Source organism: Myxocyprinus asiaticus, chromosome 6, assembly GCF_019703515.2.
Source record: "Myxocyprinus asiaticus isolate MX2 ecotype Aquarium Trade chromosome 6, UBuf_Myxa_2, whole genome shotgun sequence".
NCBI lineage: Eukaryota > Metazoa > Chordata > Actinopteri > Cypriniformes > Catostomidae > Myxocyprinus > Myxocyprinus asiaticus.
Window position 1 is genome coordinate 50,045,736 of NC_059349.1, and position 13,801 is coordinate 50,059,536.

The following is a 13,801-nucleotide window of genomic DNA, read 5'->3' on the forward strand; positions in this document are numbered from 1 at the left end:
GATGACTTGGTGCCTGCAGTAACAATTGTGAAAATATACAATTGTCATCTTAAAATGCTACAACAGTTCTGACCTTAGTAAAGTTACTTTTGTGGTGTCAACTGATGTAGTCAGGTTTATTCAACCATATTAAGTAGTTTTTTTTTAGATATTTTTATTGAACTAAGGAAGGTTTAATTACTCAGAGGTTGCTCTGGAGTTCACTGTTATGTTTATGTTTAAACTTATGATTTTTTTTATGAGTGGTTCTAATTTGTTTTGGCCACGCCTCTTTTGAAACTAGAAAAATTTTAGTGCCTCCTCACCCCCCATCCCATAATCTGATTTAAAAAACAATGTTTAATGATTTTCTTTAAAAAAATAAAAAAAATATATATATATATATATATATATATATATATATATATATATATATATATATACACTATATTGCCAAAAGTATTCGCTCATCTGCCTTCCAAAATCTCTTGGTATGCTGAAGCATTCAGAGTTCCTTTCACTGGAACTAAGGGGCCAAGCCCAGCTCCTGAAAAACAACCCCACACCATAATCCCCCCTCCACCAAACTTCACAGTTGGCACAATGCAGTCAGACAAGTACCGTTCTCCTGGCAACCGCCAAACCCAGACTCGTCCATCAGATTGCCAGATGGAGAAGCGTGATTCGTCTCTCCAGAGAACGCGTCTCCACTGCTCTAGAGTCCAGTGGCGGTGTGCTTTACACCACTGCATCCGACGCTTTGCATTGCACTTGGTGATGTATGGCTTGGATGCAGCTGCTCGGCCATGGAAACCCATTCCATGAAGCTCTCTACGCACTGTTCTTGAGCTAATCTGAAGGCCACATGAACTTTGGAGGTCTGTAGCGATTGACTCTGCAGAAAGTTGGTGACCTCTGCGCACTATGCGCCTCAGCATCCGCTGACCTCGCTCTGTCATATTACGTGGCCTACCACTTCATGGCTGAGTTGCTGTCATTCCCAATCGCTTCCACTTTGTTATAATACCACTGACAGTTGACTGTGGAATATTTAGTAGCGAGGAAATTTCACGACTGGACTTGTTGCACAGGTGGCATCCTATCACAGTACCACGCTGGAATTCACTGAGCTCCTGAGAGCGGCCCATTCTTTCACATATGTTTGTAGAAGCAGTCTGCATGCCTAGGTGCTTCATTTTATACACCTGTGGCCATGGAAGTGATTGGAACACCTGAATTCAATTATTTGGATGGGTGAGCGAATACTTTTGGCAAAATAGTGTATATATATATATATATATATATATATATATATATATATATATATATATATATATATATATATATAATTAAAGGGATAGTTCACCAACAAATTAAAATTCACTCATAATTTACTCACCCCATTGTTGTTATAAACCCATATGACTTTCTTTGTTTTCTTAACACAAAGGGAGAAATTCTGAAGTGACGTCATACAATGGCAGTGTATGGTGACCACCTCTTAAAGCATCAAAAGGATGCAAAAGTATAATTCAGAAGTCTAATGAATTATTGTGACTTATGCATTGTTCTGAAGGCATACAATAAGGTTTGGTGAGAGACAAACAGAAGCCTAATTTACTATTTAGTGAAAATCTTCACCGACCGTTGATTTCCTTTGTGCGTTAATGAGAGTGCACGAGAGCAGCAATTCACGCATCCCTTGCTCATGAGATGGGGGCGTTCAAGCAAAAAAAGCTTTTTTTTGGTATAACTGGACCACCAGAGATAATAAAAAAAGAGAACACAACACAGCTGCATACAAACCGAAGAGTTTGAAGTCGAAGGGCAGAGGAAATATCCTTACCCAGCATTATTTTTATGATCCGGAGGACTCTGAAATCAAACCGAGATAGATGGAGGAGGCTGTTAGCCAGGCGCAACATGGCACGTGATTAAAGTTATCTTTTTTTGTTAATCTGAGTTTTGTCCTACAGCTGTGACAAGCAACGAGATATTCTGTTGATCGTTTGTTTTTCTATTTGCAGTGACACGTTGGGTAGCTCCATCCTTTGAACTGGCACCAGTCCAAAATCATTCTGTTATAATTATATTGAAGCCAGCATCTCACTAGCCGGTTAAAAACGACTTTTGTTTTTTTTTTTTGGCTGAGAATGTTACACCTACTGACCATTTCGCTGAGGTCTTGCTCTCTTCAGTCGGAGTTTTGTCACACACATACACTGGTTCAGAATGGAGAACATGTGACAGACATTCCCGCTCTCTCCGCCTTTCTCTTTGGTTCTTCCAGTTCAGTTTGGGTAAGCGAAACATCCAAAACCTCCAAAACACTGCCATCTTCTGTACTCTCTGCCTGACTGTAGCTTCTGAATGTGTATGTGTGGCTGTATTAACCTTCTCCATCTCTCTGTTTTATTTCCGAATACTCCGGTTCATACAAATATCGCTGGGCATAGAAATGTGTCTGTTCTTTGACTTCAAACTCTTCAGACATGTTTTGTGAGTTCAATTCTCTCTCTCTCTCTCTCTCTCTCTCTCTCTCTCTCTCTCTCTCTCTCTCTCTCTCTCTATATATATATATATATATATATATATATATATATATATTATATTTTGATATTTTATTTCTCTGCCTTCAGAGAACAACATAGTGTTTAATCATTACATCTAAGGTAATATGAATCGCTTATATAGCTACCTCTTGTTGTTATTGTAAATTGTAGATTGTACTCGATAGCGCCGAGTATGGCTGCTGCGTTGCGAGCTCCGACACAACATAGCAATGTTTTGTTTGTTTTGTTCACAATTCTTATGTTTTTTGTCTTGGATGTTGTCTGCCTTATTGTCTACGACAGACAAACGCTTTTGGACATTGGTTCAGCGATCTCACACCGAAAACCGGACTTCACATTCCTCAATGCCAACCCGCTGTTTACAAACACGCAAGCAGAGCCCTTTGTCTGGGCAGCACGGCCGCGGAAACGCAGGAGGAAAAGGGGAAACAGAGCCGGCGTTCTCATCAGAGTAAGACGCCGCGCAAATCGACCCCCGCTACCCACTATTCTACTGGCAAATTTTCAGTCTCTGGATAACAAGCTTTGCGAGCTGAAAGCGTGGATCTCTTTCCAACGAGAGACTGCTGCATTATCTGCCTAACAGAAACTTGGATGTCTGCGGAGATTCCAGACTCAGCCATTGAACCCGCGGGGTTCTCCGTGCACCGAGCGGACAGAGCGAAAGACCTCTCAGGTAAAACTAGAGGAGGTGGTGTATGTTTTATGATCAACAAATCCTGGTGTGATCAGAGCTACCAGAGTACATTCCATCAAGTCTTTCTGTTCTCCTGATCTGGAATTTCTTATGCTTCTGTGTCGACCATTCTGGCTACCGAGGGATTTCACAGCGGTCTTTATCACAGCTGTGTACATTCCCCCACAAGCCGACACAGACCGGGCACTCAAGGATCTGTATGGGAGTATAAGTGAGCAGGAAACCGCGCACCCTGAGGCCGCGTTCATTGTGACCGGGGACTTTAATAAAGCCAGTTTAAAATCAGTTGCACCAAAATATCACCAGCACATTAGTTTCAACACACGAGGGGACCGGGTTTTGGATCATTGCTACTCTCCGTTCCGGGATGGCTACAAATCCCTCCCCCGCCCACCATTTGGCAAATTGGACCACTCTTCCATTCTGCTTCTGCCCACTTACAGGCAGAAATTGAAACAGGAAGCACCCACCCTCAGAACGATCCAGTGCTGGTCGGACCAATCAGACTCTATGCTACAAGACTGTTTTGATCACACGGACTGGGAGATGTTCCGGTCCGCCTCTGATGACGACATCGAGCTTTACGCTGATAGCGTAATGTGTTTCATCAGAACGTGCGTAGAGGAAGTGATTCCGACCAGAACTGTACGAATCTATCCGAATCAGAAGCCATGGATCAATAGCGATGTTCGCTCGGCACTTAATGTGCAGACCTCCGCTTTTAATTCCGAGAACACGGAGGAGCATAAACAAGCCAGTTGTGCCCTCCGAAAAACTATCAAAACAGCAAAACGCCAGTACAGGAGCAAGATTGAAGGACAGTTTAACACCACCAACTCTAGAAGCATGTGGCAGGGAATTAACATCATCACGGACTTTAAAGGGAATAAAAACTCCGCCATGAACACCGCTGCCTCTCTACCGGATGAGCTAAATACTTTTTATGCTCCTTTCGAGGGAAATAACACCGCCGTCGCGGAGAGAGCTCTCGCAGCTGAAGCTACAGAGGTTAGTTCACTCTCCGTCTCTGTAGCGGATGTAACCCGATCCTTCCGACGGGTGAATATCCGCAAAGCCGCGGGCCCAGACGGCATTCTGGGCCGCGTCATCAGAGCGTGCGCGAACCAGCTGGCTGGTGTTTTTACGGACATTTTCAACCTTTCCCTCTCTTTGTCTGTAGTCTCCACATGCTTTAAAACATCCACCATTGTGCCTGTACCAAAACAATCAAAAATAACTTGTTTAAATGACTGGCGTCCTGTTGCTCTGACCCCCATCATCAGCAAATGTTTTGAGAGACTAATCAGAGATTACATCTGCTCTGTGTTGCCACTCAGTCTTGACCCGCTGCAGTTTGCTTACCGCAACAACCGCTCCACTGATGATGCCATTGCATCTACAATACACACTGCTCTCTCCCACCTGGAAAAAAAGAACACTTATGTGAGAATGCTGTTTGTAGACTACAGCTCAGCATTCAACACCATAGTGCCCTCCAAGCTAGATGAGAAACTCCGGGCTCTGGGTTTAAACAGCTCGCTGTGCAGCTGGATCCTGGACTTCCTGTCAAGCAGACGCCAGGTGGTTAGAATAGGCAGCAACATCTCCTCATCACTAACCCTCAACACTGGAGCCCCGCAGGGCTGTGTTCTCAGCCCACTACTGTATTCCTTGTACACACATGACTGTGTGGCAACACATAGCTCCAATGCCATCATTAAGTTTGCTGATGATACGACGGTGGTAGGTCTGATCACTGACAATGATGAAACAGCCTACAGAGAGGAGGTGCACACTCTGACACACTGGTGTCAGGAGCACAACCTCTCCCTCAACGTCAGTAAGACAAAGGAGCTTGTGGTGGACTTCAGAAGAAAAGACAGAGAACACAGTCCAATCACCATCAATGGAGCACCAGTGGAGAGAGTCAGCAGCTTCAAGTTCCTGGGTGTCCACATCACTGAGGAACTCACATGGTCCGTCCACACTGAAGTTGTTGTGAAGAAGGCTCATCAGCGCCTCTTCTTCCTGAGACGGCTGAGGAAGTTTGGAATGAACCGCCACATCCTCACACGGTTCTACACCTGCACTGTGGAGAGCATCCTAACTGGCTGTATCTCCGCCTGGTACGGCAATAGCACCGCCCACAACCGCAAAGCACTGCAAAGGGTGGTGCGAACTGCCAGACACATCATCGGAGGTGACCTTCCCTCCCTCCAGGAAATATATACAAGGCGGTGTGTGAAAAAAGCTCGGAGGATCATCAGAGACTCCAGCCACCCGAGCCATGGGCTGTTCTCACTGCTACCATCAGGCAGGCGATATCGCAGCATCGGGACCCGCACCAGCCGACTCCATGACAGCTTCTTCCCCCAAGCAATCAGACTTTTGAACTCTTGATCTCCCACGATCAAAATACATCAGCACTGCACTTTATTACCCTTACTCTTATATCTCACACCGGACTGTCATAAATTATATTATTATTATTATATTATGTTCTCTCTTAACAACTGACTATCAACCGACAGCCTGAATGTCAATACAGTACAATACTGTACATTCTATATATATATAAAAAAAATTAAAAAAAAGCGTATTGAATACTGCACAGTGTATGTTATTATTTGCATATTGTTGAGTGTAATTATGTGTATAACAGATGTTTAAATTGTGTTGTGTTAATTTGATGTTATTGTAAATTGGTATATGTCTCATCACTGTCACAACTGCTATGTTGATCGGAACTGCACCCAAGAATTTCACACACCATTGCACTTGTGTACATGGCTGTGTGACAATAAAGTGATTTGATTTGATTTGATTTGAAATAAATGAAATAATACAGACCTATGGCTGACTGAAACAACAGCCGCCTTTACCTGTTTTGTAAGTGTGTGTTGCATGTCTTGGCTGTTTGATAATATTTATTATATTTATTATAATTATATTTCACTTTCTCTTGTACATTTGTACTAGTGCTGAATGAAAATATTGTGAACTTCAAATGTACAATACATATTCTTTTCCTAATTTTTTACATTACCAGTCTGGATTGCTTGAGTTAGCATGCCATCTCGCTTTTTAATATTTTTATCAAAATTCTGGATAGTCTAACCTCATGTGTATTACATATGTAGACTACTGATGATTTGTCAGTGTCTTATATATTATGTTTATTTTCAGGCAGACCACGTACCTTCATGATAATATAAATCTAGGTTCCATCTATATACTTTAGAGAAGTGTTCTGTAACATGTGCATTTGCATTGTACCCCTTACTAAAATTAGACAGCAGTATTCCATTATAGTTTCTTTTGTTTTGCATGTAATGCATGCATGAACAGTGTTGGGAGGGTTATTTTTGAAATGTATTCCACTACAGATTACAGAATACATGCTGTAAAATGTAATTTGTAAAGTATTCTGTAACGTATTCTGTTCGATTACTCAAGGTCAGTAACATATTCTAAATACTTTGGATTACTTCTTCAGCACTGGTAGATTTTTTCACTTGTTTTGACTATAAAAACTCTGCCAGTACAGTAAGACAAAATACACATGTTAAAAATACATTCTCTGAAAAACCTAAATATCTTATGTGACAAAAGCCAGCACATTTTTTGTTTCTATTTATAAATCTTGAAAGTGTTACTGCTGTTTACTTACCAAAGCCAACATTAAAAAAAAAAAAAAAAAAAAATTATTAAAGATTTATCTTTCAGGTGACATGGCTTAATTTCACCCAAGTCAAGCAGCGATGAAGGGGGAGAACAATAATAATAATAATAATAAAGCACTATAATGTCAATTTACAGTATATTTTTACATGTATATACTAATGTTGGTCAATAAACAACACATAAATTTATAAAGCACAGACTTTATTCACACCGCCAGACTACAATGTAAACATTAGTCTTAAACTCTGCCTCGGTTGCTTTCGCTTTCCGTGTGTTCTTCATGAGTTAAAAGCAGCTCTTACATTCATACAGATGTGATCATTACAGATGTTTTGTATTTTAATCAGACCACAAAACAACACAAAAACATTCTGAATGAGAGATTCAGTTCTAAAAAGAGAAGTTTCACTTTCACATCCTAAATTGAAAGTGGAGATTTAGAGTTAAAAAGGACTTAAATTTTGATCTGTTTCTCACCCACATTTATCATATTGTTTTGTGAAGATATGGATTAACCACTGGAGTCATTTGGATTACTTTTAAGTTTCCTTTATGTGATTTTTTGGAGCTACAAAGGTCTGATCACTATTTACTTGCATTGGACATACAGAGCTGATATATTCTTCTAAAAATCTTAATTTGTGTTCTGCTGAATAAAGAAAGTTATGTCCTTCACATTTGGGATTGCATGAGGGTGAGTAAATGATGAGAGAATTTTCATTTTTTTAGTGAACTAACAACACCACAATGCCTGCTCGAATCTTGACCTGTTTGGCAGACATCTCGGCCTGGATGAAGGAAAACCACCTGCAACTTAACCCAGTGAAGACTGAGCTCCTCGACACAACATCACCGTTCAGCTGGGTTCAACTACAATAACGCTTTCAAAAACTGTCAGAAATCTAGGGGTAACCATCGATAACCAACTCAGTTTCACAGACCACATCTCAAAGACCGCAAGATCATGTAGATTTACACTCTACAATATCAGGAAGATAAGACGCTTCCTCTCTGAACATGCCACACAACTTCTTGTTCAGTCACTTGTCATAACTAGACTGGACTACTGTAACGCTCTCATTGCAGGCTTCCCTGCAATTAGACCCCTGCAAATGATCCAGAATGCAGCAGCACGTCTCGTCTTCAACAAACCAAAGAGAGCACATGTTACACCACTCCTTGTCTCTCTTCACTGGCTGCCATTTAATGCACGTATAAAATTCAAGGCTCTGATGTTGGCATTCAGAACAGTTACTGGGTCTGCTCCAGTGTACCTATAATAATTTCAGCAGAGCTGTGCCTTGTTGTACCAACACAAAGAGGCACCAAAACACTTTCCCGGACTTTCGGTTTCACTGTCCCTCGTTGGTGGATTTACCTTCCCAACTCCACCCATGAAGCAGACTCACTCTTCAAAAAATGGCTAAAAACACATCTTTTCCATGAGCACTTAACCAGTCACTCATAAAAAATAAAAAAAATAACAAAAATAATAATGCTATTAATAATAATATATATTCTTGTTGCACTCTAATCTGTCTTGGATACTGCTATTCTGATGCTAGTGAAACTTTTGTAATGCAGCACTTTTTGTACGGCTGTCTCCTTAAGATGAATCGCTTATGATGTATTGTTCCTTTGGATAAAAGCGTCTGCCAAATGAATAAATGTAAATGTAACTATCCCTTTACAGTTAGAGTACAGTTACAAAATTAATATGGGCAAAGTAGAGAAACAAATGAGGTATTAAAAAATCTCATTTATTGGATGATTTTCTTTCTTACATCTAGAGTTATTAATCTGCATTCTGTGCATGCATGGTTCTACCAGAAACACAAATTAACAATGCTGATTGATCTAAGTTTTTCCATATTCGATCATATGCATTTATAGTCTCATGAGATTCAAAAGGCTGCACTCATTTGCAGTCATTGTTTATTCTGTTTTATGTGACCTTGTAGAACCAGTAACTAAAGGATGCTGAATCAGCTAACCACTCATGATTGCAAAGATGTGGTGAACTGCAGTATAACATAGACCACAGAACTGCTGTAGAGAAATTTGCAGTGATGAATATTTTTATTGTTTGTGGTTGATCTATGACAGAAGTGACAAAAACAACGCCTAGACATATTTTGCAGTGACATAAATCATGCACATATTTTCAAAAAGTATTGTTCACCTTATTACAAGCTATTATATTGTTATTACATTGTTCACATATGACAAATGTAAGCTATATTACAAATACAGTATGTACAGGTAAATATATTATGTTGATCAAATTTCACAAATAAAGATGCATGCAGAAAATGCACAGAAATGCATGAAACAAAGCAAATGTATAAAGCAAATAAAATTTACAAAATATGATGCCTATATAATAATGCAAACAAAAGTCATTCACATTTTACTTTAAAAAAGCATGCTTGAATTTGATTTTAAAAACTTTTTTTAAACATGCACTTTCAAAATAATCAGCTGGAGCATTTCTGAAGTTCTTTACATTAATTGTTGCAGAGAGGAGATATTACATGCAATATTTTAAAGCTATTGTTGATTGTTTCTTAGTTCTGTGATAAAATGTTTCAAGCACGGGGAGCTAATACATGGATATTTCTTCACCATTCAAGTAAATAATCCTGCTGTGTCAATTCTGAGTCTCTCTGCCCTTCTTACAGACACTCCATAACATTTTCTTCAGGTGGTTTCTGAATTTGATCCCTACAAAGACGTAAAACATGGGATTCAGGCAGCAGTGAGAGAAAGCCACCATCCGGGAGATGTACATCAAATAGTCTACAGAGATACTGACATTGCATTCATAGAAAGGATACATTTTCCATGAGATCAGAGAGTCCAGAAATATGGCCACATTGTACAGTCCCCATCCAAGGAAAAAAAACACCACAATGCAGAAGATTAACTGTACGGTCTTGTTGTGAGTGCGAGATGTCGGCCGAAGCAGTCATCCTAGGATCTCAGAGCAGCAAAAAGTAATGATAGCAAATGCGACAATGAAAAGGAATTTTGCAAGTATGTACCCATGAGCTTCCAATTAATATTGTCATTGAAATCACAGAGCTGGAATACAACCGTACTGTTGTGTTGGCTTTGCATTATTTTGTCATTGGAGTTGGAAACAACTGTGTTAAACTTGGCTTGTGGCATGGCAGCACAAAGACTGATGATCCAGATGACAGCAGATGTTACATAAGAGTGGTCCTTGATATGACCACTGACATGGGGTAAACCACGGCCACGTAGCGGTGCACAGTTAAAACCATCAGGAAGATGATGCTGCTGTAATATCCCGTGTAGAACACGAAGTTAACCACGTTCCAAATGTCCAGCCGTACATATAGTAGTAGGCCCAAAAGGGCAGGCCAAAGGTGAAGATCAAATCGAAGAGAGTCAGGTTAAACAGATATGTGTTGGTCAGGGATTTGAGATTTTCGTATTTCACAAGGACCCATAAGACCAATGTGTTCCCCACACAGCTGAACACGATGACTATGGTGAAAACGACTGGAGTGACAGCTGCGGCAAACTGGACCACATTTGTCTTGTTACAAACGTCGTCTGGATAGTCAATGGATTTTCAATGGTAGACATTGTCTGCTCACTTTCATTCATCAAATGTGTAAATGACGTGGTGATGGACTCTTCGGAAAGGTTGCAAAATGTGCACCTGAGGAACAAAAAATCTTTTATTTTTGTATTTCTTATGATATTAAAATCAGTGTACAGACTATTTGCAATAAGTGCAAATGTTAATGCAAATATAGATATTCTTACCTTTTTTTTCTAAAGTGCTCCGAAGAAAACGTTAATGGAATCAGATAAGAGTGTTGACGAACAACTGAAACCTTCCTCATGTGAGATTGTTCCTATGAGAGTGCAAACCTCCCAATAAATGATGCTCAGATCCCCCATTTTCAAACACAAAACCCATTACAGGCCCATTTTTGGTTTTCTGTTTCCTCATAACATCAATTTGTGTGCAAGATCAGGAGAGGCCTTTGCATTTGACAAAGCACTTGAAACAGAAAAGATACAACAGTCACATTTTGTGCATCATTCATATGCCAACTTTTGTTTAATCATATATGCACTCATTTAGCACTTTATTATGAACACCCGTACACCTACTCATTAATGCGATTATCGAATCAGCCAATCGTGTGACAGCAGTGCAATGCATAAAATCAGCAGATAGGAGGTCAGGAGCTTCAGTAAATGTTCACATCAACCATCAGAATGGGGAAAAATGTGATCTCAGTGATTTCAACCGTGGCATGATTGTTGGTGCCAGATGGGCTGGTTTGAGTATTTCCGTAACTTTCAGTGTATTTCCGAGTTTACTCAGAATGGTGCCAGAAACAAAATAACATCCAGTGAGTGGCAGTTCTGCAGATGGAAACGCCTTGTTGATGAGAGAGGTCAACGGAGAATGGCCAGACTGGTTCAAGCTGACAAAGTCTACAATAACTCAGATAACCACTCTGTACAATTGTGGTGAGCAGAATAACATCTCGGAATGCACAACATGTCGAACCTTGAGGTGGATGGGCTACAACAGCAGAAGACCACGTCGAGCACTTTATTATAAAATGCTCAGTGAGTGTATAATGCATCATATAATAGGGTACAATGGGGCTAAAGGCCCTGTGGGGTTAAAGGCACTTTTGATTTTATTTTCTCACAAAAACACTAAACAGCAACAAAAACAACCAAAGTACTTTCCTTAACACCTGTTTGTCACCGTACACTGCAAAATTTTCCTGATGTAGTTTGATGTAATATTTAATCATTTTTAAAATGTTGTACATTTATTTATCTAATGAGAATCTCTGAAATTATCACATTTATTTTTAGACAAAATATTTATATTTATAATTTTCAGTTTTGTTCAAGGTGAGTAAATCAAAAGTGTTTTTAATAACTGTCCAATAAGTGAAATTATAGTATTTTGGGTAAAAAGCCCCCTGTTGCAGAGGCTAAAGGCCCCTATAAAACACATCAAGTGCGCTGAAAAATTCGTAACCTGCAACTGTTACCTCACAGATCTACTTTTCCTTTAAAAAACTTTTGTTGGTGTAATTGAATTTGTTAGGTTGATTTATTCAGATTAATAGACAAATTTTTTTTTTTAATTTTTTTTTTTTACAGTGCATGGGGCAAATAGATTTGTTATGAAAAATGTTTAAAGTGGGCTCACATTGACTGATCCAGTTACAGTGGAGATTCATTTGTTTATAGAATACTTGAGATGTTATAAAATGTCAAATGCGACTGAAATGAACAGAAAATGGTAGTTATTTTGAACAAGCATACCCTAATCTTAATTTGCCACTCAGAAAAAGCATCTTTCTGTCTTAAAAGTATTTGCATGAGTTGAAAACTGTTATCCTATAACTATTATCCCTGTTTTTACACACACACACACACACGCACACGCACACGCACACGCACACACACACACACACACACACACACACACACACACACACACACAAAATAATTTAAATCAAAACAACCGTCTGTTAATATTTATTTTCACACAAATTATGTTGGTCCATAAAATATCTATTAAAAGGAAAAGTTTTTTTAAATTTTTTTTTTTTTTAATCTTGATACATTTATTGACTGTAAAAAAAGGACATAAGTGTCTCTTTCATAGAATACTATATTACATTATCAATAAATAAAATGCACAAAAATAATGCAACTGTTCGTTGAAGCCCCTCTAAATGTTAATGGTTACACGCAAACAAGGTTATTTATTATATTATTTGTATGTTATTTATTGTACATGTATGTTAACAGCTGTAATCTGTTTGTAATATAGCGTTCATACTGTTCACGTGATACTTTTGTTTGTTTACTGCGTTCTTACCGCGCAACCAAACTAGCTGCACCCCCGAACCAATCAGCCATCGCGTTCAACATCTGCCGCTTCTGATTGGGCCAGCATGCTGTCAGTCAAAGTTAGTAACCGCCCACCAAAATGGCAGCAGGGTTGTATTTACTGTAAATAATCGATGTGGAAGATCTTCTTTCTTAACGAAGTATGTATTTATTTACATATATTAATCACGATTTACACGACTTTATCTTGAATGCATTAATTGTTCCTGTTGAGAAGTTGATTTGGCTGAAATATGATGTTGATTTGTTTTGCTCCTCTAAAGTTGTGAAGTTCAGCAGGTGCTTACGTTTCCTCTCTCTGAGGCTCATTTAAATATTTATAGATTAAAAATATGTTTTTTAGTTTTAGTCGTTTTTGAGACAATTTATTCGTACTAAGTTAATCATTATATAAACATGTTTTTTTCTTTCACAGAATTTCCCAGCGTTAAAAAACAAACGAAAACTCTCTTATGTAATCGCTTTCATCAATAAATCCCATCAAAACTTAAGATTTAAACATTATTTTATTTGTTTTCTGTGGTTTTATGACATAAATAAGTTCAGAGTTAAATTCTAAAAGTAGGGGATTTTTTTTAATGATATCATAGATCAAAGAATAGTCTGAGTTGTCTTATTTTTCTGGTTTATTTACGTTTTTTTATTTATTTTTTTTTTTTATTCTTATATTACTTCTTGTTTATTCCTTTGATTCTACAGACTCATTGTTGACTTTATGAATCATCTCCACTAATATATTCATCCCACCATGAGTACAGTTGGAGAAAATCAGCTGCAGAGAATAATCAGAGATCTGCATGGTACAAATCTCCCTCTCTCTCTCTCTCTCTCTCTCTCTCTCTCTATATGTCTGTATATATATATATATATATATATATATATATATACAGCGATCAGCCTCAACATTAAAACCACCTGCCAGATGTTGTGTAGGTCC

The 13,801-nt window shown here is 38.7% G+C and overlaps 1 protein-coding gene and 1 pseudogene across 2 annotated transcripts in view; one reads left to right on the top strand and one right to left on the bottom strand.

Moving 5' to 3' along the window:
- Window positions 1-7,676: 7,676 nt before the first annotated feature.
- On the bottom strand, window positions 7,677-10,534 carry LOC127442755 (chemokine XC receptor 1-like; annotated as a pseudogene).
- A 2,369-nt stretch (window positions 10,535-12,903) lies between these two features.
- The window catches only part of fyco1b (FYVE and coiled-coil domain autophagy adaptor 1b), a 31,325-nt gene continuing 30,427 nt past the window's right edge, over window positions 12,904-13,801 (top strand). For both annotated transcript variants that reach the window (XM_051701672.1, XM_051701673.1), the window contains exons 1-2: window positions 12,904-13,004; window positions 13,564-13,664. In XM_051701672.1, coding sequence (XP_051557632.1) covers window positions 13,613-13,664 — 52 coding nt within the window. In that variant the 5' untranslated portion in view covers window positions 12,904-13,004; window positions 13,564-13,612. The remainder of the gene's footprint in view (window positions 13,005-13,563; window positions 13,665-13,801) is intronic.